At 51.5% G+C, this 21,971-nt stretch overlaps 2 protein-coding genes across 26 annotated transcripts in view; both read right to left on the bottom strand.

The window, feature by feature from the left end:
- LOC100398695 (unconventional myosin-XV) overlaps positions 1-3,931 on the bottom strand; it is a 58,709-nt gene extending 54,778 nt beyond the window's left edge. For 5 of the 12 annotated variants that reach the window (XR_004743249.3, XR_004743250.3, XM_078373110.1 and 2 more), the window contains exon 1: positions 7-3,931. Coding sequence is in view for 9 of the 12 variants with exons in the window: in XM_078373110.1 (XP_078229236.1) it covers positions 7-3,597 (3,591 nt within the window). In the remaining 3 variants the exon portion in view is untranslated. The remainder of the gene's footprint in view (positions 1-6) is intronic. The other 7 variants (XM_078373107.1, XM_078373108.1, XM_078373109.1 and 4 more) reach the window with 3 other exon arrangements.
- Positions 3,932-8,936: 5,005 nt separating this feature from the next.
- LOC100404418 (leucine-rich repeat-containing protein 37A3) overlaps positions 8,937-21,971 on the bottom strand; it is a 52,971-nt gene continuing 39,936 nt past the window's right edge. For 13 of the 14 annotated variants that reach the window (XR_013535597.1, XR_013535598.1, XM_078373102.1 and 10 more), the window contains one exon: positions 21,523-21,773. The gene's annotated coding sequence lies outside the window, so the exon portion shown is untranslated. Of the gene's footprint in view, positions 8,961-21,522; positions 21,774-21,971 lie in introns of those variants that run through there. The other variant, XM_078373094.1, reaches the window with a different exon arrangement.

Genomic DNA, 21,971 nt, shown 5'->3' with positions numbered 1-21,971 from the left:
CCATACCTTGTTCTGCCAGCATGGGGGGCCGACCTCCTCCCAGGACCTGCTAAGGGACAGGCAGGTGGCTCCAGGGCCCAGGTGGCAGGACTGGGGGTGGGCATGTACTCGTGGCCAGGGTCCGTGGGCCTCTGCCTGCAGCCAGAGGCAGGACCAGCGAAGACTCCAGGCTCTCGGCTTGGGGTCCTGGGTTGGCTGGACTTGAGGCTTCAGGGTTGCAGGCCCAACTCGCTGGAAAGAGCTCAGCTTCTGCACTTGAGGCATGACCACAGCAAAACGCCCAGGGCCCGCCTGGCGCTGCTCACCCCCCTTGGGCAGGGGCTCTGGGGCCCTGGTGGGCACCAAGGGACCTGGGGCTTGGGGCAGTGTCCCCCAGCGGTGCCATGATGGCTGTGTGGCCCTGGTCTGGTCACACTCAGCCAGTGGGTATGAAAGGCTGGGCCTTAGTGTCTTTTGCTTCGGGAGGACTTCCTTGAGAGGTCTGACATCCTTGGGAGGTGTTGGGGTTGGAGGCTTGGTCTCTGATGGCAGGTGGGGGTCCCCCAGGGTGGTCTCTTCTTCAGGCTTCTCAGGGCTTGGGCCAGCTGATTTGGTGAGCTGTCCAGGCCCTGGGTCATAATGTCTGCCCAGGAAGACCCTGGTCATATCAGCAGCTGAATCCTTGGGCTGGAGAGTGGGGGATGGCACAGGGCCCACGTGCTGGAGAAAGGGGTTTTCCAGCACAGGGGGTGGTCTGGAAAAGCCTCGGCGGCTGCCTGCACCACCAGGCCAGGGGGACGGTGGGCGTTGGATGGTAGGCATGTCCACGTCCCAGCTGGGGGCCAGCAGGGACACTGTCCAGGGCGTCTCTGAGTCCTCGGGTTCACCCGGGTTCTCCCGGTGCTCCAGGGGTGCCTGCCAGGCCCCGGCCCCGGGAGGTTGGTGGAAGGGTGGGCGCACTCGCGGCTTCACAGCTCGAGTGGGTGGCTCGCTGAGGCGCCGCCATGTGTGCGGGAGGCGGGAGGGCAGGTTGAGGGAGTGGCGCCGCTGGCTGTGGCCTAGCACCAGGGGCGGTGAGGGCGGCCTGGGCGAGCCGGGTGGGCCCAGGCGCCTGGAGGCTCGGGGTGGGGCTGGGGGCTCCCGCAGCGAGTGGGTCCGGCGGGCCGGGGGCGGGAAGGGCGGCTGGTAGGGACCCGCGCGCATGGACAGCTGAGGCGACGGAGGCGCCAAGGGCGAGCCGTAGCCGGGGCCTGGCAGGCTCCTCCTCAGCGAGGGCTGGGGCGAGGCCAGCGGGGACCAGGCCCGCCTCCGCGACGCCCTTGTGGAGGCCACAGGGAAGCCGAAGGCCGACCCTTGCCGGTGGGAGCCCCGGAATGAGGGTCGGGGCCCGGGGAAGGCCAGTAGGTCGGGGGGCACCTCCGGGCTCACGGCGGGAGGCTCCAGGAACGCCCACCAGCTGGCCTGCGGCGCCGGGGGCACAAGCCCTGGGGCAGCCCAGGGCGGCGGGTGGCGGCGGAGCGAGCGGTAGGGCGAGGCCGGCCGGGGCAGGCCCGAGAGCGCCGGAGAGAGTTGGGGCGCGGGCGGGGGCCCGGGACTGGGGGGCCGCGGGGGCGCGCGCCGGGTGAGGAGCCCGCTCCAGTGGGAGAGGGTCCTGGACGAGGGAGCGGGCGCGGTGACTGGCGGGCGGCGCGTGTTGTTGCCGCTGCGAGCGCACGGCTGGGCTCTCCTCAGCATGATAGGTGTGCTGGGCCGCTCTGGGTCCATGCCAGCCAGCTTGTAGCCGAAGCGTTTGTAGGCCGCCTCCCTGACCGCTGGGCCGCCCGCCCGGGCCTTCCGGCTGCCCCTGAGCCGCAGGATGGGCTTTTTCTCCGACAGCGTCTTCTTGAGGAACCGCGCCAGCGAGGTCGCGGGCGGAGGCGCGGGGCGGCCAAACTCCTGGCCGAAGCCCAGGCCTCGGTGGGCGCCGAAGGCTGACAGGGCGCGCTGGAGGTTGCGCTGGCGCGGTGTGAGGAAGCCCCAGAAAGGGTGGCGATAGGGCACAGCAGGCACTGGGGGCAGCTCTTCCTCATCCTCCTCTTCGTCCGCCTCTCCCAAGGGCAGCGGAATGTCCAGAGAGGGTGGCAGGGGCACCTCCAGCTTCTCCTTACCGAACAGCTTCACCTGGGGCCGCGGGAAGAGGCGGAACTTGCGGATGAGGGACAGCTTGGACCTGGCGGGCTTGTCCATGCCTTGCTGCTCGAAGAAGGCGGCGCTGGGCAGGCGGAAGGAGGTGCCCTGACGCTCCCCGCCTGCGTCCTCAGGCTCCTCCAGCTCGGCGATGTCATCCATGGGGTGGGCATACGGGTTGTGGGGCGACGGGATGGGCGGTGGTACCCAGGGGTACACAAGGGCCGAGGCTGACTCCTCCGGGTAAAAATAGGGCACCTCAGGGGGGTAGATGGCCTCGTCCCCACTGCCATAGACGCCTTCGGCATAGGGGACGGTGTAGGGGACCCCGTAGGGATCAAAGTAGGGTACGTCGTAGCGAGTGTGGTACGGGAGGTCATAGGGCGGGTATGGCGCATCGCAGGGCGCGTAGGGATCCAGGTAGTAGCGGTGTGGGTGCGCCTCGCCCTCGTACTCGTCGTGGTAGCTGTAAGGAGAGGAGTACCCCGACGGGGGCGCATACGGGGGTTCGTAATCGTCGTAGCCGTAGCCGTAGCCATAGGTGTGCCCCAGATCAAAGGGGCCACTGTAATAGTCCGGGTGGTAGTAGTCGTAGGGGTCCTCGGGCGGGTACCCATAGTAGTGGTCACCGTAGGGTGGCCAGGCCGGGCTGTAGGGGCGGAGGCCCGCCACGTAGGGCCCCTGCTCTTCGTAACGGTGGAGCAACTGCCGATTGTAGTAGTCGTCGCCGTCACGGTGGTAGTCATAATACTCGCCCAGGTCCTGGAAGCCCTCGAGCCCATACAGCGACTTGCGGGAGCCCGAGTGATGGAACGGGGCCTCGTCCTCAAAGGGCAGGAAGCCCAGGGGCTCACCCGACGCGTAGATGCTGCGGCTGCGGGGGAACCTCCGGATCCGGCCCCCGGGCCGCAGGATCTCGGCACCCGACGGGAAGGGCAGCTTGCGGGAGCCCACGCGGGAGCTCGAGCGCTGCAGCCAGGCATCCACCGTGGCCTGCTCGCTGCCCGACTCCTCGGCCTTCTTGAGGAGGAACTTCTTGGTGAGCCAGTTGATGGCGGTGGACGCCTTGCTGAGTGACCGGGCACGTGGCCGCAGGCGGCCATAGCCACGGCGGCCAGGGAAGCGGATCACCATGAAGGACGGCTTCTTGCCCTTCATCGCCCGCTTCTTCTTGCCCATGCGCATCTGCGTCATGAGCTTCGAGGTGGACTTGAGCACCGTGCGGGCCTTCTTCTTGCGCTTGGTCTTCTGGGGGCCGGTGTGGAGGCCCCAGAAAAAGGTCGAGGCGCTGCGGAACTGGCCCTTCTTGGAGATCTTGGGTGTGCGGTCGCGGAATCCCATAAACAATCGCGACGTCCCCTTCAGGCTCCGTTTGGGCTTCTCTGGCTCTGGCGCCTTCTTCCCCTTTTTCCCTTTCTTGGCTTTCTTCTCCTCATCTTCCTCCTTCGCCATGGTGGCTGCCTGTTTCCTGCTGGGCCTGGGGCCCGTGTCACGGGCTCAGGGACTTGGGAGACACGGGTACCTGCTCAGTCTCCTGCCTGAGGCTGGACACGCGGCCTCCTCAGGCTGGAAGCAGACGGGACTGGCCTTGGGTGGCGTGGGGAGGGCCGGGTCAGGATTCCGGGAGGGCGGATCCATAATTCATCTCCTCTAGAGCCGCCTTGGGTTTCACCCTAGAGCAGTGGTGGAAAGTGTGTGGGTGTTGTTTACCGGGATGGGGAAGCCTGCCTGTGAGGCCTGTGCTGGGCAGGACATTCTGGCCTTGGAGTCGTCATGGGAATATTGGTGCTGGTCCTGGTCAGGCCCTCTCTGGACCTCAGCTGGCTCAACCCCCTGAAGGAAGCCTTTGGGTCACTTCGGCTTCACAGAGGAAGACAATGAACCACAGAGATGGGATGCCACCTAATGCCACCTGTCCTAAATCACCAGCACACCTGCACTGGGCCACAAGTGGGGCGTAGAGTGGGATAGTCAAAGCCCACCAAATCATCTTGGAGAACCTTGGACCCTCTAGGTCCTGGGCAAGGGAGGAGGGGAATGGGCAGAGCAGGTGCTGGGCTTTGGTCAGTGTAACGGGAGCTGCCTGGCTCTTAGGAACTGAATAATACATGAGCAGGGGAGCCGGGCTGCAGGCTCAGAAGGTACAGCAAGAAGGGGTGTTTCAGTGGAACTCCACTTCTGTGTGTGTGTGTGTGGGGGGGGGTGTTGGGGTGTTTCAGTGGAACTCCACTTCTGTATGTGTGTGTGGGGGGTGTTGGGAGGTTTCACTGGAACTCCACTTCTGTGTGTGTGTGTATATGGGGGGGTGTGTTGGGGTGTTTCAGTGGTATTCCACTTCTGTGTGTGTGTGGGGGGGGGTTGTTGGGGTGTTTCAGTGGAACTCCACATTTGTATGTGTGTGTGGAGGGATGTAGAGGGGCAGAAATGGAGAGTGAGTCAGGCCTGGCTCTGACCCTAGACTCTGTCACTAACTGGCTGTGTGGGCCCAGGAAAGCCCTTTGTCCTCTTTGGTGCTCAGTTTCCTCTGAAGAATGGGAGTGATAAGCTATACCCTGTCTCCTTCAACAAAAAGGAGCGAGATCTGATGGAGCTACTGGGTAACTAGAGATGCCTCCTGCTGGCGCCTGTCTGGGGTCCCTACCTACCCCTCTCCTTTCCCCTTACTTTCTGCCCTGGCTGAGTAGGCTGTGGCCATGTGGTTTCTGCCTTCTCTGGGCAGAGCCGATTGCTTCATACGGCCTGATCTAAGGCTGCATGTCTGAAATCTGGTTGGTGGCCAGTCTAATTCACTTTTGAGAACTTGCACTAAAAGAGGAGGGGGTGGGAAAAACGGCAGGCCACCGGAGGTGGGGAGTGGCAGCTCTGAGACCTGAAGCCTCAGAACCATCTCCTCCTCTTCCTCCTCCCTGTTCTCAAGATGGACCTCAATTGACATCAGGCTCACTACTCACTGAATTCCAGTTCAGTCTTTTGGTCCCAGAGCTAATTGGTTGGTTAAGGTTTAGCATAAGAGACCCCAGAGCAGCAAGGTTCTGGCCCTGGTTCTGCCACTTGCCACCTCCACGCCCTCAGATCAGTGGCTTCAGAGCCTCAGCGTGCTCAGCTGTGAAACAGACAGGGGAGGCCTTCCCAGACAAGTGGCAGGAGTGGATAGGGGACTGGGCAGCAGGTCATGTCCCGGACTCCATCTCAAAAAAAAAAAAGAAAGAAAAGAAAGACAGGACTGTGTTGGTCACAAGGCGGGTCCACTTGTGAGCATACTAAAACCACAGCATTGAACACTTTGGTCACTGTTCCACATTTCCAGATGTTTACTGTGTGCCAGGCTTGGTGCTAAATGCTTTTCTGAAGTATCACACTAGATTCTCACATAGGTAGGACAGGAACTGTTCTTCACATTTTACAGATGAAGGGCTTGATCTCAGGTTAGATCCCTCAGCCGAGAGCCCACAGTGAGGAAGCAATGGGACCTGTGACGGCAAGGCCTGTGTTCAGAACTGCCAGGCCACACAGAACTCAACTCACTACAACCTCCTGAAGTGGGTGTATTATTCTTCCCATTTTGCAGAGGAGGACATGGGCCAGAGAGCTTGTAGATGGAGTTGAGCCTGGGCAGTCTGGCTCCAGAGTGTCCACAGTCTCAACCACTGGCTCACATGGGTTCTTAGGAAGTAGGAGAAAAGGCGGCTCAGGCCGCCTTGTGAAAAGAGTGGAGCGGGGACAGTGGCATGGCTGGGATCATGCTGTGATGGAGTCCAGTGGACACATGCAGGATGAGGTGAAACAAGCTGGCTCTGGTGAGGGGCTAGATGGGGCTGGGATGAGGGGAGAGCCAGCTGAACTTGGGGTTGGGTTGGTACAGCTGGAGGGTGTGGGGAGTCTCTAAGGTGAGGCCAGGTGGGGCGAGAACGCCATGTTTGGTCCGGGACACGACCGGTTTGGATGGCTATGGGACAGTGCAGTGGAGAGTCAAAAAGGCTGCTCGGACCCAGGTCTGGCGAGATGGAGGCTGAAGGTGGGGTGAGCTGTCTAGGATAAGGACAGAGTGGGAAGGAGAGGCTCTCGGCTTTCTTGCCAAAGGAGGGTTCTGAAACGAGAAACTGTGGAATCTAAGCTGGAGAGGAAGAAAGATGGAGAATGAGCGAATGCACAGGCATGGGACGGATGAATATTCATTTCTTTGGCTCCTTTGTACCTGAGTCTTCTAAAGCTGCAGGCCAGATGACCCCTGGGAGGCTGTAGGGATGCCAGCTGGGAGCCGAGTACAGCTCTGCTGCCTGGGCAAGGCAGGTGAGGGTGCATATTCCTGCCTGTGATTGCCAGGGAGTGTGAGTGATGAGAACAAGGTGGCTGACAGGGTGAGACCCAAGCCTGGAGCTCACCCAGGTTGGAAGGCGGTCTGGGACCTTTGAGGGGGACTTAGGGAGCTTCCCCAGCCCTAAGGGCACCATGAACTGCCACTTCACACTGACCTGGGCATACACAGCTGCATGATCTCTTGCTCACACTCTCACATGCAAATGTAGACTGTACAACCATCCTTCCCACAGATCCAGAAAGCCCAGGACACAATAGAGCTGTAGTGCCTGCCTGACCCCCACACACGCAGACCTAGCCCAGGAACAAGCCCATCCACAGTGAGGAACATGCAGCCCAGTGGCAGGAGCCTCTAACCCAAGCCCTCACTGCCTGAGGACCCTCCCTGCCTCTGACCTCATTTTCCACCATTTGTCAGCCAGCCGGGGGGACAGAAAAGGCCTGGATCTAATCCAAGGCCTGGACTCAGCCTGACACCCTATGAACTCAAGGCCTTCCCCACCTCACCCAGGGCCAGAGCCCTTGCCTGTAAAGTGGAAGTGGGAATGGCCACCACCCAGGTAGAAACCCTCACTTAGGGCCTCATGGCCAGGCATCAGGGCTGTTGGGAGAGGGGCCAAGGTAAGCCAAGGAGCCCTTGCCTGTCTTGATATCCCACCATCACCAGGAGGGGGTTGTGTGGGCATCACACCCCTCACAGATGAACAAAGTGAGGCAGTGAAGGGCCTCAAGGTGAGTTAGGGGCAAGGCCTCAGCTCTGCTGCTGCTCCTGCAGCCTGGGATGGGAGGGTAGCTAGTGGCCAACCCCAAGGACTCCAGGCTAGGGTCCCCTTACCTGGGTCCCGTGGCCTGCTCCTAGCCTGCATGCTGCCTCATGGGGGTCCTCTGGCTGGCCCAGGGGCACGATCGGCCCAGCAGAGCAGCTCGGTGTTACGGGGAAGGGAGGCCCAGCCCACCACGCCAACCGCCTCGGGACCCATGTATATTTAATGATGTCTATTATTCCTGTTTTGTCTCTGGAAAGGACTGAGCAGCTGACAGGGGAGCCACAAACAGCCCAGAAGCTGGGCCTGGGCCTGTTCCATGTTCCAGCTGGGCCCCTGGGAACTCTCTATCTCTCCTGGCAGCCTCAGAACCTGTTGCATCCCTCCAAAAAGGCACACCTCCTCCAGGAAGCTTTCCCTGCTGCTCTGAGGTCTTACATCTAGGCTCTGCATTCACAAATGTGCAACCCACACTAGCTTCCAAGGGACAGCAGAATACTGTGGGGGGCCTGGCACTGTCCCTGGCACACAGTAGGTGTTCATCTAGCCCCTGCCAGCCCCTCTGCTCCTGGCTTCTGAGGCAACAGGAAATGATCAGCCACCTTGTTCTCATGGGGGAGCCTCCCTGCCACCCCAGATGGCCACAAGGACCTCCTGGGATGCTGCCCACCTTGGCAGCCAGGCCCCTTTGGAGGGGCCAGTCTGGGCCTGACACCCCTGACCAACCCCCTGGGCAGAGCCTACCCATGCCTGAGTGAGGAACCCTGCATTCTCCTTGCCACCCATGGCCTGGGGCTGCCCTGGGGATCCAGGCTCCACCCTCTTTAACTCCCAGGCTCACTGCTACCCTCAATACCTGACCTGTGCCCACCTGACTCAACCTGGCTACTGTTCAGCAAGTTACAAAGTGTTCTCAGTCTGGACAGGAACCGTTTTGTATTTCAGAAAGGAGAGCCAGGAGAACTGGGGACTTAGAAAACACAGATTCTAAACTGAAAAGTCCCTGGCCCAGGCATGCAGAGCCAGGGTCCGGGGGTTTTGTGCCGGGCAGGGGCTGCCCTGGGAGGGTCAGAGAGTAGGAGGCACTTTAGGACACCCCTTAGGCTGTAGAGGGTGTCACCTGGGCCTTTGAAGCCACAAACCTCTGCTTCCAATTCTGGAGAGCCCTAAGTGGAGGACCCAAGGGGGTTTCTTCCTGGAAGGGCTCCCACCCTGACTGTCAGAGAAGCCGGCAGGAGCTGAGGGAGGGAGATGCTGTAACAGCAGCCACAGCCTCCAGGGACCCAGGCAGGCCCAGCTTCCAGCCTGGCACTGAGCATGCCATCTGCTTTAGGCCCCGGCTGGCAGGCAGGTGGGCAACTTGCTCCCTCAGTGCAGGGGCTGGGGGCACAGATGCAGGTCCAGCACTCCAAACTCAAACCCCCCATAGGAAGCCTCAGTCTTGGGGGAAATGCCTCCAGCCGAACCCCTCTTCCCCAACATACTCTTCATCTGCCTACTGAAGAAACTCCTGGAAATAGCAGAGACTTGTGGGACCCTTCCTGGGTGTGTGCTATTTGTATTTTTCTGTTTGGGCATTTGTGTATCCCAGTAGGATTGACGCCCTAGGCAGATGAGGCAGGTGGGCGGGAGGCCTGGCAGGTGCCATTACTTCTTCACAATCTGGATGACGTCCTCACGCTCCATGGTGTGGGTCAGGCCCACCCTCTGCGGACTGTACTTGGTGCTGGTGCCCTGGGTGAGGAAAGGGGGCAGAGGGGTCACCTCAGCCTGGACTGGCCAAGGCCAAGGCCAAGAAAGGTATCCCTGGGGTGTGTGTCCTGGGGGTGAATGCTAATATAAGGTCGGGGCCCCAGGCAGCAGGACATCTGCAGTGGTCTGACCATCCCTGATCTCAAAGGTCGGGCAGGGGGAGGGCCAGGCACAGTGGCTAATACCTGTAATCCCAGCCCTTTTGGAAGAAGTATTAATACTCTTAATTAAAACATTAACTATACTGCAGAAACTGAACTAGGTCACACCCTTCTTTCAGATACAGAAAGCTTTCATTTGTTTACTTTAGGAATAAAAGGACACTAAAACATTTAAAAATATTTTAATAAATAATAAAATATGTTTTAAGAATAAACTCAATAAGTACTAGACAAAAATAAATGCTTTGGTCCAATTCCTACAATACTCTTTAGAGAAACTGCTTAAAACAACCTTTTTTTTTAAAATTTTTTAAAGAACCTTTTAGAAAACTGTGAGGTCAGATAAGTAGAATAGATATATTTTATTTTATTTTATGAGACAGAATCTCACTCTGTCACCCAGACTGGAGTGCAATGGCGTGATCTCAGCTCACTGCAACCTTCATCTCCCAGGTTCAAGTGATTCTCCTGCCTTAGCCTCCAGAGTAGCTGGAGTTACAGGCATGCACCACATGCCCAGCTAATTTTTTTTTTTATTTTTAGTATTTTTTTGTATTTCGCCACATTGGCCAGGCTGGTCTGGAACTCCTGACCTCAAGGGATTCACCTGCCTTGGCCTCCCAAAGTGCTGGGGATTATAGGTGTCAGCCACTCGCCCGGCCCATAGTGGATGTATTTTAGATCACTGATTTGTCAAGCAGTGGTAAGATCGTTTCAGGGGACGTGAAGTAACAGATTTAAGTATAAATCTGTTAGAACAATTAAAGTATTAAAGGTAAAAGTTTAACCAAATAAATTCTTCAGACTATAAATTCATGCAATGGACAAAAAGTTTCCTGAATGCTCAGCTTGTGACTATTGCATCTATTACTGTACTGTTGGTGTTCTGGCATATAAAAAGTGCTTAATAAATATTTGCTAAGAGAATGAACTTACCACAAAGACCTGTTGAAAGAATGAATTTACCACATATATCACCATGTTTTCTATTATCTTAAATTGTTAGCAATATCTTTATGAAAAATTTTGAGGTCAGGAGTTCTCCTTAGGCAGAGTGAAGATGTCTGAAGATAAAGACAGATTAAAGCAGAGAAGATAGGAAACGGAAGTGGGGCTCCACCTCAAGGCACGACGGGCAGGCCTATTCCTAAAAGAGCATCAGGCAGTCAGGCATAGGGCTCTGAAGGAATATGTATTCTAGGCAAAATGCAAAATTAGCAATTTTTCAAAGTCAGTTCAGAAGAAATTATTTTGTTGACTTCCACCTCTCTACATAAAGCAAGATCCTAAAATCAAACTTAGTATTTATTTAAATGCCAAGTACAAAGCATCACTGTACCCTAAAGAATTTAGTCAAAAGAAATCATACACTACTTGAGAGTTCTTTGTGTTGATCTTAAGTTACAAAAGTAGTAAGCCATTATAAATCTCTTCACTGGTAAAAGGAGTAACAAGGACATATTCAGGGAACTCTAGGCCACACAAGAGTAGTGATATATGTAAATATGAAAAAATTTATTTAAGAAAGAGATTATCCATTCTTTATGAAAAATGGGAGCTAGAACCACCGGAGGAAAAGAGAACAAGAATTTCTAGGCTCCAGACAAGTTTTATATACAAATATAAGAGGTGTTAATATAAAGCTACCTTCTGGAGTTCAAGAGGTTTTAATACAATGAAAGTATTAATAATTATGACAGAAACCATTACAGTGGGTGTTAAAGCATTATCCTCCTAATGTGCTTGCTATTTAAAGGGAAAACAGCAAACTAATATAGAAAACATCACTCTTTGATTTGATTTGAAATCCTTATAAGCAGGTCAAGATGAAATAAGTACCCTATTCTGCCTCTCTCATGGAATGCAACTAAAAACAATGGGCAGATGCATCCAAGGACTTGGAAGCAGGTGGACTGAGAAAAGTAACCAGAACTCACAGTACCTCCAACTCCTGACAAGTTTGTCCAGCACCTCCTGGCCTGGACTCAAAAACTGAAACTGCATACTAGATGCACAAAGAAAAATTTCCAAGAGAGGCCCTCTTTTCTGGTCTGAGGAACAGGAAAGGGGGCTCCCACAGATCGAAGAGAGTGGAGGAAATCCCCTTGGTTGTTTTGTTTTATTCTCTCCCTCTTGGGATCCCAGGCAGTATCAGAGCAGCAACAGAGTCAATGACAGCAGCTCCAAGAATCCTACTTTCTGAAAAATGAGAACACATGGACACAGGGAAGGGAGTACTACACACTGGGGTCTATTGGGGGAATAGGGGAGGGACAGCGGGGGGGGGGCGTGGAGCTGGGGAAGGATAGCCTGGGGAGAAATGCCAAATGTGGGTGAAGGGGAGGAAGGCAGCAAAACACACTGCCATGTGTGTACCTATGCAACTATCTTGCATGTTCCACACATGTACCCCAAAACCTAAAATGCAATTAAAAAAAAAAAAAAAAGAATCCTACTTTCTGACAAGAGAAACTGCAGTCCCAAGAGGAAGAAGAGAGTCTTGGCCACAGAGGCTGACATAGCTGCAGGAAGCATGCTGAAGTACAGGGAAACTAAAGCCCTGACTTTCTAGCCAGACAACAGGAAAGGGATAGAGGGAGGTTCTTAGGAGCCAGAAAGTGTCAGGCACATCACAGAAAAGAAGGAGCTCATGAAAACATAGAGTTTTATGTACACTCCTGGGGCCACCCGTGAGCTGGAAGTGCATGGCCCTGCTTCTAAGAGTGTACAAAGGCTTTGGGATCTGACCACTGGCCAGGTCCCAGAGTGGACACAAAAAGGCACGTAAGCAGGTAAGAAGCAAAACCGAACTGATGCTGGAATCACAGCCTACGGAATGCTGGTTGGAATTTGTGGCCTGAACCTAAATCGGTAAACTGCTTGTTAAAGCAAAAACTTCAACATTTTCCACAGGACCTAAACAAGATTCAGAATCATATAATGTTAAATCAGACTGTCCAGGATACAATCCAAAATTAATTGTCATACAAAGAAATAGAAAATCCCACAAGAGAAAAAACAAGAGAGGACACATGTTGGGATTATAAAACAAAAAATAAGTAGCTACTAAAACCATGCTCTATTAAGGTCACTCTTGAAGCAAATGATGAGAGTTTCAGGAGGAAAATAAAAGACTATACACAAAAAAAGAAAATTTTATAACTAAAAAAAAAAATTTTAAATGCACTACAAAGACTCAATAAAAGAATGGAAATGACAGGGGAAAGAACCAGTGAATATGAAGACAGATGAATAGAAATTTTTGAAGCTGAAAAACAGGTTAAAAAGAATTTTAAAAAGTAAATAAAGCCCCAGGAACCTGCCAAACAATAGCAAAATTAACATTTGGGTTACTAAAATCCTAAAAGGAAAAGAGTAAAGTACAGTGTCAAAAAAATATTTAAAGACTCAAATGGCTGAAAACCCCTCAAATTTGGCAAAATACAAACTTACAGAAACAAGAAGTTCAGTGAATCTCAAACAAGAAGAAACTAAAAAAAAAACCATGTGCAGACACCATAACCAAATTGCTGCTTTGGGAACACTTTCAAAGCAGCAAAAAAAAAAAAAAAATCATGGTGCTATATACAAAGTAATAATGATTCCAAGACAGCACATTAATCACCAGAAATTATGTGGGCCAGAAGGCAGTGAAACACTTGTGAAGTGGTAAAACAAAGTAACTATGAATCCAGAATTCTCTGTAAGTGAAAATTACTTTAAGAATGAAAGTAAAAGAAATTCTAAGATGAAGTTTAACTGGGAGAATTGACAACAGACCTTCTCTAAAAACATGCTAAAGAAAATTCCTGAGACACAAATAAACTGATCAAAGAAAAATAACTGAACTTCAGCAGTGAAGGAACCAGCAACATTTATAGCAAGACTGGGTAAAATATTCTTTTTCTCCCCTCAAGTTCTTTAAATTATGTACAACAGCTAAAAGCAAAAATTATAACACTGTCTGATGGGGTTTTCAATATATGTAGATGACAATTACAACACATAAGTGGGAAGGTAAAAGAAGCTGTATGGTGTTAAGATTTTTGGTTTTTAAAAAAATATTATTATTAAATCTTTATTATATATTTCTCTCTCTTTTAACCTCTTCCCTAGCTCTATTTTTATGGTGGTTAAGCTTTCTACATTCCACTTGACGTTATAAAATATTAAATGTGAGTACACCATGAAAAGTGTGTATCTTTTAATTCCTAAAGAAGCCACTAGAAAGCCTACATAAAAAGTTACAATCAAGAACTCAATATGTAAATTCTAGAAAAATGTCAGCCATGGTGGCTCATGCCTGTAATCCCAGCACTGTGGGAGGCTGAGGCAGGAGAATCATCTGAGGTCAGGAGTCCAGGAGTCCAATCATCTGACCAGCCTGGCCAACATGGTGAAACCCCATCTCCACTAAAATTACAAAAAGATTAGCAGGGCATACTGGTGCATGCTTGCAGTCCCAGGTACTAAGGAGCTGAGGCAAGAGAAACACTAAAAAATAAATAAATAAATAAATAAGTAAAATTAATAAATTCTAGAAAAAAATCAAACAATCCAAAAGAAAGCAGAAAATGGGAAATCAAGGAGGGGGAAACAGAGAAAATAAGCACAATACATATTATAAACTGGTACTCTAAATCCAAAGATATTAATTGTTTTATGTGTAATATAATCAAATTAATATCAATATTTACACATTATAAATACTTTCAATGCAACAGTTACATTTAATGTAAAATACTATGTTGAAATTTAGATTGAAATAATTAAATTTACCAATAAAAACCCCAGATTGTGAGAAAAGATAAAAATAACATGACTTGGCTGGGCACGGTGACTCATGCCTGTAATCCCAGCACTTTGGGAGGCTGAGGCAGGCAGATCACCTGAGCTCAGGAGTTCAACACCAGCCTGGCTAAAATGATGAAACCTCATTTCTACTAAAAATACAAAAAATTAGCCAGGCATGGTGGTGTGTGCCTGTAATCCCAGCTACTTGGGAGGCTGAGACAGGAGAATCACTTGAACCCAGGAGGCAGAGGTTGAAGTGAGCTGAGATTGGGCCATTGTACTCCAGCTTGGGCAACAAGAGCAAAACTCTGTCTTGAAAAAAACAAACAAACTATCATGACCCAACTATGTGCTGTCTACAAGAAACTCCATTTAATTGAAATTATAAAGGTAGGTCAAAGGTAAAAAAAAATAGAAAAAGATATGCCATGCAAGCACTAATCAAATGAAAGCTGGAGTGTCTATACAAACTGGACAGCAGATATTCCGGATCTCAGAACAAGGAAAATTACCATAAAGAGGGAATTACATAAGAATTTAGACTTGACCCCACCTCTCCTGTCCCTGCCCTCACCACTGATGGACCTAAAGCACAATAAAAAGTGGGAATCTCTGCCCTAAATAATCCCTTTTGGCAGTTACTTTCTGTTTTAACCTTCAAGTCTGTCCTCCTGGACTAACCTAGGAGATGAGGGGTAAGGGAATTAACATTTATGGAAAATGGAAGAACCCACATAGGCACCTGTGTTCACCTTATATTCCTTACCAACCACCTGAAAGGTGGGTGCTGCAATTATTCCCATTGTACAGATGAGAAAATAGGCTTAAAAGAGGTTAAGTAACTTGGGGGTGGTCACAGCCAACTAGTAAGTGCTAGAGGTAGGATTCTCACCTAGTTCTCTCTGATTTGAGTTGGAGAGGTAGCTTTGTTCAGTGGGTTTTAGAGCCAGGGCTGCTTAGATTTGAATCTCAGCTCTACCCTATATTATTTGCTGGACCTTCCTTAAAACAGTGTGGGGCCCAGGGCAATCCAATGAGTATGGGCTAAGACAGCTACCACACAGTCAGCATTTCCCCCAGGCCCCTCAAGATAGCACTGAAGACAGAAATTTCTAAATTGAATTTTATTGATGTTCAGGAAAGAGAAGTAAGTCACAATGTCCCTTGGGCCTCAGCCCCAAGAAGAGAGCCCAGAGTGTGTGACCTCAGGCAAGTGCCAGAAACTCTCTGAGCCTCAGTCCCTCATCTGCAAATTGGAGATAATGTCAGTTGATGTGAATATTAAATATGATGATGTCCTGGCCAGACACAGTGGCTCATGCCTGTAATTTCAGAAGTTTGGGAGGCCAAGGTGGGTGGATTGCTTGCCATCAGGAGTTCAAGGCCAGCCTGGCCAACATGGCAAGAGCTCTTTCTACTAAATATACAAAATTAGCTGGGCCAGGAGTTCAAAACCAGCCTGGCCAATGTGGTGAAACCCTATTTCTACCAAAGATACAAAATTTAGCTGGGCATGGTGGTGCTCGCCTGTAGTCCCAGCTACTCAGGAGGCTGAGGCAGAGAATCACTTAAACCTGGGAGGTAGAGGTTGCAGTGAGCAAAGATTGTGCCACTGCACTCAAGCCTGGGTAACAGAGTAAGAGTCCGTCTCAAAAAAAAAAAAAAAAATTTATATATATAAAATAAAATACTCTGATGATGACTGCTTCCATCAAGGGTGCCTCATGCTCTCTCCTTTTCTTTCAGTGCCATCTACCATTATCACGCCCTTGTTCTCTGCCAGTGCTCTGGCAGAGCAGGGGGGGCTCATGCCCACAGTGCCCTCTCCGAGTTCTGTCCTCCATGTGCTCAAATTATCCCCTAAGCCTGTCACATGTGGTCATCCCGGAACTTTCCCTAACTGCTTCCTGGGTTGGGGCCTTTATTTCTTGGCTCCCTTCTCTTCTTGCTTAATTTTCCCCCCCTTTGCTGCAGCACATACTCAGCTAAGAATCCCTTTTTAACATTAAAAAAAGAAAAAGAGAATGGTTTTTGGACCTCCTGATGATAGAAGTTGTATCCTTAGGCCGGGCATGGTGGCTCATGCTTGTAATCCCAGCACTTTGGGAGGCCAAGGCTGGTGGATCACTTGAGCTCAGGAGTTCAAGACCAGCCTGGGCAAGATGGTGAAACTCTGTCTCTACAAAAAATAAAAAAATAGCCAGGTGTGGTTGCTCGAACCGGTAATTCCAGCTACTCAGGAGTCTAGGCAAGAGAATCACTCGAACCCAGGAGGTGGAGGTTGTAGTGAACCATGACCATGTCACTGCACTCCAGCCTGAGTGACCGAGTGAGACCCTGACCCCCTCCCAAAAAAAAGTAGTTATATCTTTAATATCCATTAACTGAAAAAAAAAAAAAAAAGCCCATAAGAACCAAGAATTGCCAAGAGGACACACCTGCTTTTAAATGAATTTTTGTGTTATTTACCACAGTAACATCTATGACCTTGTGAAAACTTACGGTTTTGGCTTAAGAGTTTGCCCAATCCAGCTTCAATATATTTTTTTGAGATGGAGTCTCACTCCTGTCATGAAGACTGGAATGCAGTGGAGCGATCTTGGCTCACTGCAACCTCCACCTCCTGGGTTCAAGTGATTCTCCTTCCTCAGCCTCCTGAGTACCTGGGATTACAGGCGTGAGCCACCGTGCCCGGTCAGAATTTTCTTCTTTTACTTTTGGGATGAGCCACCTTTACTGCCTCAAATTCTGCTTGGATTGAGTTACCGCCTTCCAGGCTCAAGCAATTCTCCCACCTTAGCCTCCCAAGTAGCTGGGACCACAGGCGCATGCCACCATTCCTGGCTCTCTGCTCTCATGTGCTCTTATGTGAGCTCATGAGAGCAGAGAGATAGCAACAGGAGCTAAGGAACCCTAATCTGTGAAAAAATATTAAATATGAAATCATGATAGCTATTAGCAATCCCAGACCCAGCCCGGAGAGCCAAGGGTCATCACTTTTTACAACAAGCTCTAAAATCTTCCACATATACCATGACCAAGGCACATCAAAACAACCCAAGGCTCCTCACGCCTCCACTTTTATCAGCCTGGGCCCAAGATAGCTGCACATTGAATAGTCAATTTTGGGGGCTGGGGAAATAATTTACCATGAGTAACTGCCCTAAAATATACTCTCCAGCCATGTGACCCAAGCCTGGCATTCAATAGTGCCGGTGGCGTTCTTTAGGGTTGATCACAGCTCTAAGTGGTTCTCCTTTAAAGAGCAAAGTCTCCTGGGAAAGGTGGCCATTAAGCAGAACATCTAGGGCCGATCTTGCTTTTGCCCTGATGAGAGGGGCCAAGGGGCTTTGTAGAGCAGCAGAGGCTGTGACGGTGAACCTTACTGTTTTTAAAATTGTTCTTAAGAGGCCAGGTGCATTGGCTCACACCTGTAGCCCCAGGGCTGAGAAGCAGAGGCAGAAGGATTGTTTGAGTCCGCGAGTTCAAGATTAGACTGAGCAACTCAGGGAGACCTCATCTCTACAAGAAATTTAAAAGAAAATTAATCGGGCATGGTGGCACATGACTAGGTTTGTGCCCTAGACAGACTTCCTCTCAGGTTATTTCAGATGGTGAGATTCTTTCCAGCTTTAAATGGCCTCTAGAGAATTTTTACTAACCTGCCTTGGTGTTGACCCTGTATAACCCCTGTCTTCTGGAGGTCCCTTTGGGTGGCAGTAGATATGGGATTTGGTGTCTGACAGACCTGGGGACAGATCCCAGCTCCAAATGGCAGAGTCTCTTTACAGCTTACAGGGCAAATACTTGGCGCTATGTGCTGATCTTTAGGAAGTCAGTCTGTATTTCATAACGAGTCACATGCGGATAATGAAGGCACGGCCTAAAATGCTCTTATTCATATTCCTGAGTCATCCCTGAGGGCCAGGCTTGGTGTTAGGCATGGGGCGGGGGAAGGGAGCAGGGCTGTGTGCAGAGGAGGATGCGATTCTTGCCTTGTCAGGGTCCCTGAGCTGATGGCGACCCGGGGTGGAGTCTTCATAGTGACAGACACCACTGCAAGAGCAGACTCAGACTATGCAACCCCCAGAGCAGGGCTCCTCACTCACCGGGATAGATAGAACCATTGGCCCTAATTCCTCAGCCCTCCCTGCACCCTCCGCTTGCATGGTTTTGTGGTGGGTGGAGGGTAATTTCTGCCCCCTGGCTTGGGGCTTGCCCACGTGGCTTGCTTTGGCCATGGAATGAAGCAGAAACGAAAGCCTGCCGGTTCCGAGCCCGCGGCCTGAAGACGCCTCAGGCGGTTCCGCGGCCCCCGTGCGCTTCCCCCTTCACCCAGAAGCCCTTCTCTGGTGCAGCCGCTGCTTCCTCAGCCGCGGCCCAGAAGGAACGGCCCCTGGCCAATCCGCAGGCCTGCAGGGAGCCGCAGAGCGCAGCAGCCGGCCCAGCGTTCAAGCCGAAGCCCAGGACTGCGAGAACCTTATTCTAGCCGCCGTTCTGGACGGTGGATTAGGACGCGTTGCTGTGGCAGAAGCTCAGTGCATGCACCCGCTCCTTCATTAGGCTATAGGGCCAGCGGCTGCGACAGGGACCTGATACAACAGTGCGTTAAATAAGGAGCTTATTGAGCTCTCCTGCCGTAAGGCGGTGGAGAAGTCCAGGGCCAGTGTGGGGGCTCCGGCCGGGGCTGCGGCCCATCCGCGTGGAACCTCACTCTGGTTCGCAGGTTGTGGTTTTAGGAGCCTTCAGCCTGGCGAGCCCCAAACGGTCCACAGGGCGGCGCCAGACCCTCTTCCCAGCGCCACCTCTAAAGCCTTGGCTCCAACCAGTTCCGCTTCTGCTTCAGGCTCGGGATGTTCACTCTTCTCAAATGGGGATGGCCCTCCCCCGATCTTCTGAGTCGCAACACCATCTCTTTCCTCCAGGACCTCAGAGCCAGAGCTAGGCGAGGTCCTGACCTCCAGGGTCGGGGTGGCGTCCCTGTGAAGATGCGGTCCTTCCTCCCGTCCCCAGGCTCCCGGCCTCTCCCACCCTCAGCCCCCTGCTCACTTCCAGCTGAAGACGCCGGCGCACCTCTGCTCCCTTCCCGCTCTCTCTGCAGTACCGCAGAGTGAGCACACAAGGGCTTAATAGAGGCTTTGCTGGGCGCGGGGCTCCCGTCTGTAATCCCAGTACTTTGGGAGACCAAGGCGGGAGGATCACTTGAGGCCGGGAGTTCAAAACCAGCCTGGGGAAAAAAGTGAGGCCCATCTTTAAAAAAAAATAAAGGAATAAAAGAGGTCCCCTTTTCTGGGAGATTCATATAGGAGAGCAGGCATGTGAGTTAGAAGGGAGGCATTGAGGATCAGCCATTTAAAGCAGCCTCCAAGGATATTCACGGCTAGAGATCCACAGGTGTATTTTCAGAAACTGAATTTCCTGGTGGGGTACAGTGGCTCACGCCTGTAATCCCAGCACTTTGGGAGGCCAAGGTGGGTGGATCACTTGAGGTGAGGAGTTAAAGACCAGCCTGGCCAACATGGTGAAACTCTGTTTTTACAAAAAATAAAAATAAAAAGTATTCGGGTGTGGTGGTGGGTGCCTGTAATCCTAACTATTCAAGAGGCTGAGGCAGGAGAATCACTTGAACCTGGGAGGCAGAGGTTGCAGTGAGCCAAGATCACGCTACTGCACTCCAGGCTGGGCGACAGAGTGAGACTGTCTCCAAACACACACACACACACCCCAAAACAGGCTGGGTGGGTGGATCACCTGAGGTCAGGAGTTCTAGACCAGCCTGAGCAACATGGTGAAACCCCATTTCTACTAAAAATACAAAAATTAGCTGGGGTGGTGGCGCATGCCTATAATCCCAGACTAGGGAGGCTGAGGCAGGAGAATTGCTTGAACCCAGGAGGCAGAAGATGCAGTGAGCCAAGATCGTGCCATTACACTCCAGACTGGGCAATAAGAGTGAAACTCCATCTCAAGAAAAACAAAACAAAACAAACCAACCCCTAAGTTTCCCTGTAGATACCTTTACTCTGGCAGCCGTTTTCAATGATGGCTGTTTTCTTCAATACTATATGGCCTGCAGACCACTCAGCTTTCATTCCAGTGAGAACATTTGAGAACAAACTTTGGGTCAATCCCAAGTGCTTCTCCAATCAACTCAGAGGAAGGTTGTGTGTCAACTGCTGCCCAGCTAGAATGACACCTCTCCAGGTTTCTGACTTAACCAGGTCTTCACCATGTGACTCCACCGTGGACTCCCACCTTCTTCTTTTGCAAAGCCTCAGACACCCAAACGCCTACCCAAAAGTTTGTAAAGTGCCAGGAGGAGGGTGCACCCCAACTCCACAAGGACCCTTCCAGACCTCACCCTGTGTTATTCATCTGGCTGTTCATTTGTATCCTTTAATGTATCCTTGGTAATAAATCAGTAACAGTAGATAAACTGTTTTCCTGGGTTCTGTGAGCTGCTCTAGCAAATGGTCGAACCTGAGGAGGGAGTTGTGGGGACCTCCAATTTATAGCCAGTTGGTCAGATGCATAGGTGATGCCTGGCCTTGCAACTGGGATCTGATGTGGGGGTGGTCCTGTGTGACTGAGCCCTTAACCTGTGGAGGTTGATGCTCACTCTGCTTAGGGGTTCTCTGCCTTTGTAGAGTCCCGTCTAGAAGGCCTCTCCTTCCTCTTGTCAGCTCAGAAACCTTGTTTTCCACGTCCCTTCTTCTAAGCTAACCCATACATCTACTCCTTTCTAGCTGACCGAGAGCAGAACCACGCTTGACTCCACTGCCACTATGCCGTCTCATGCTGTCTACTCAGGATGTATTCAGATGTCCGTTCCTCCCCCCAGTCTAGGAGCCCTTTGAGAGGGATGCTGTCCTAGTCAACTCTTTCCCAGCACCAGGCACAGCATCTGGCACATTCTGTCTTTTTCAAGGACTCTTCCCAGGCGGCCTGACATTCCCTCCTCTGAACTGCTGCATTTCTTGTCTGCATCATGTTTACCCTAATCAGACATCACCTTATTTCGTTATCTTTTCACAAGTGCTTTATTTCTCTGGCAGGTTTAATTGGAATCAGAATTTTCATTCATTTGGTAGCTGTTGGCCTTGCGTCCACCTCTCTCTGGCACTCAGGTCTCACTTAAGAGCTGGCCCTCTGAGCCATGGTTTGCCGTCAGTGAGATGGAGACAGGGGCAGTCCTAGGCAGTCATGTTTTGTTCCACCTGACTCTGGGCGCCCCTCCCTCTCCCAGGCAACAGGCAGGGATGGATACCAGCCTGGGAGACACAGCTCATCCACAGGCTGGCCCAGCAGAAACTCTGGGCTCAGCCAAAACTGCTCAGTTGAGGACAAACTGGGCAAAGTAGAATATTACTCTTGGGAGTTTTTAGAATATGGTGGGGTAGCATTTGGGAATAATAAGATTTGTAGCTGGGTATGGTGGTGCATGCCTGTAGCCCCCCAGCTACTCTGGAGGCTGAAGCAGGAGGATCTTTTGAGCCCAAGAGCTTGAGGCTACAGTGAGCTATGAATGTACCACTGCACTCCAGCCTGGGTGACAAATCAAGACCCTGTCTCCAAAAAACATGTACACATTTCAGATACATAAAATGTATTTTTTAATTAAGCATAAAAATTATATAAATATGCCAAAATAGGAACCTGGAGATGCTTGGAATCCAGACTTTGGGAGCCTAGCGGTGCAAGGATCTCTAGTCTTGGCTTTTTCTTTGAGATGGAGTCTTGCTCTGTCGCCCATGCTGGTGTGCAGTGGTGTGATCTCGGCTCACTGCAACCTCTGCCTCCTGGGTTCAAGCAATTCTCCTTGCCTGAGCCTCCCGAGTAGCTGAAATTACAGGCACACATCAACACCCCAGCTAATTTTTTTATTTTTTAGTAGAAATGGGGTTTTGCCACGTTGGCCAGGCTGGTCTTGAATTCCGGACCTCAGGTGGTCCACCCACCTCAGCCTCCCAAAGTGCTGGGATTACAGATGAGAGCCACCATGCCCAGCCTAGTCTTAGCTTTTTGTCAGCTCCCTGCT

This window comes from Callithrix jacchus, chromosome 5 (assembly GCF_049354715.1).
Source record: "Callithrix jacchus isolate 240 chromosome 5, calJac240_pri, whole genome shotgun sequence".
In the NCBI taxonomy this organism is placed as follows: domain Eukaryota; kingdom Metazoa; phylum Chordata; class Mammalia; order Primates; family Cebidae; genus Callithrix; species Callithrix jacchus.
This window is presented reverse-complemented; position numbering and strand designations above follow the sequence as displayed.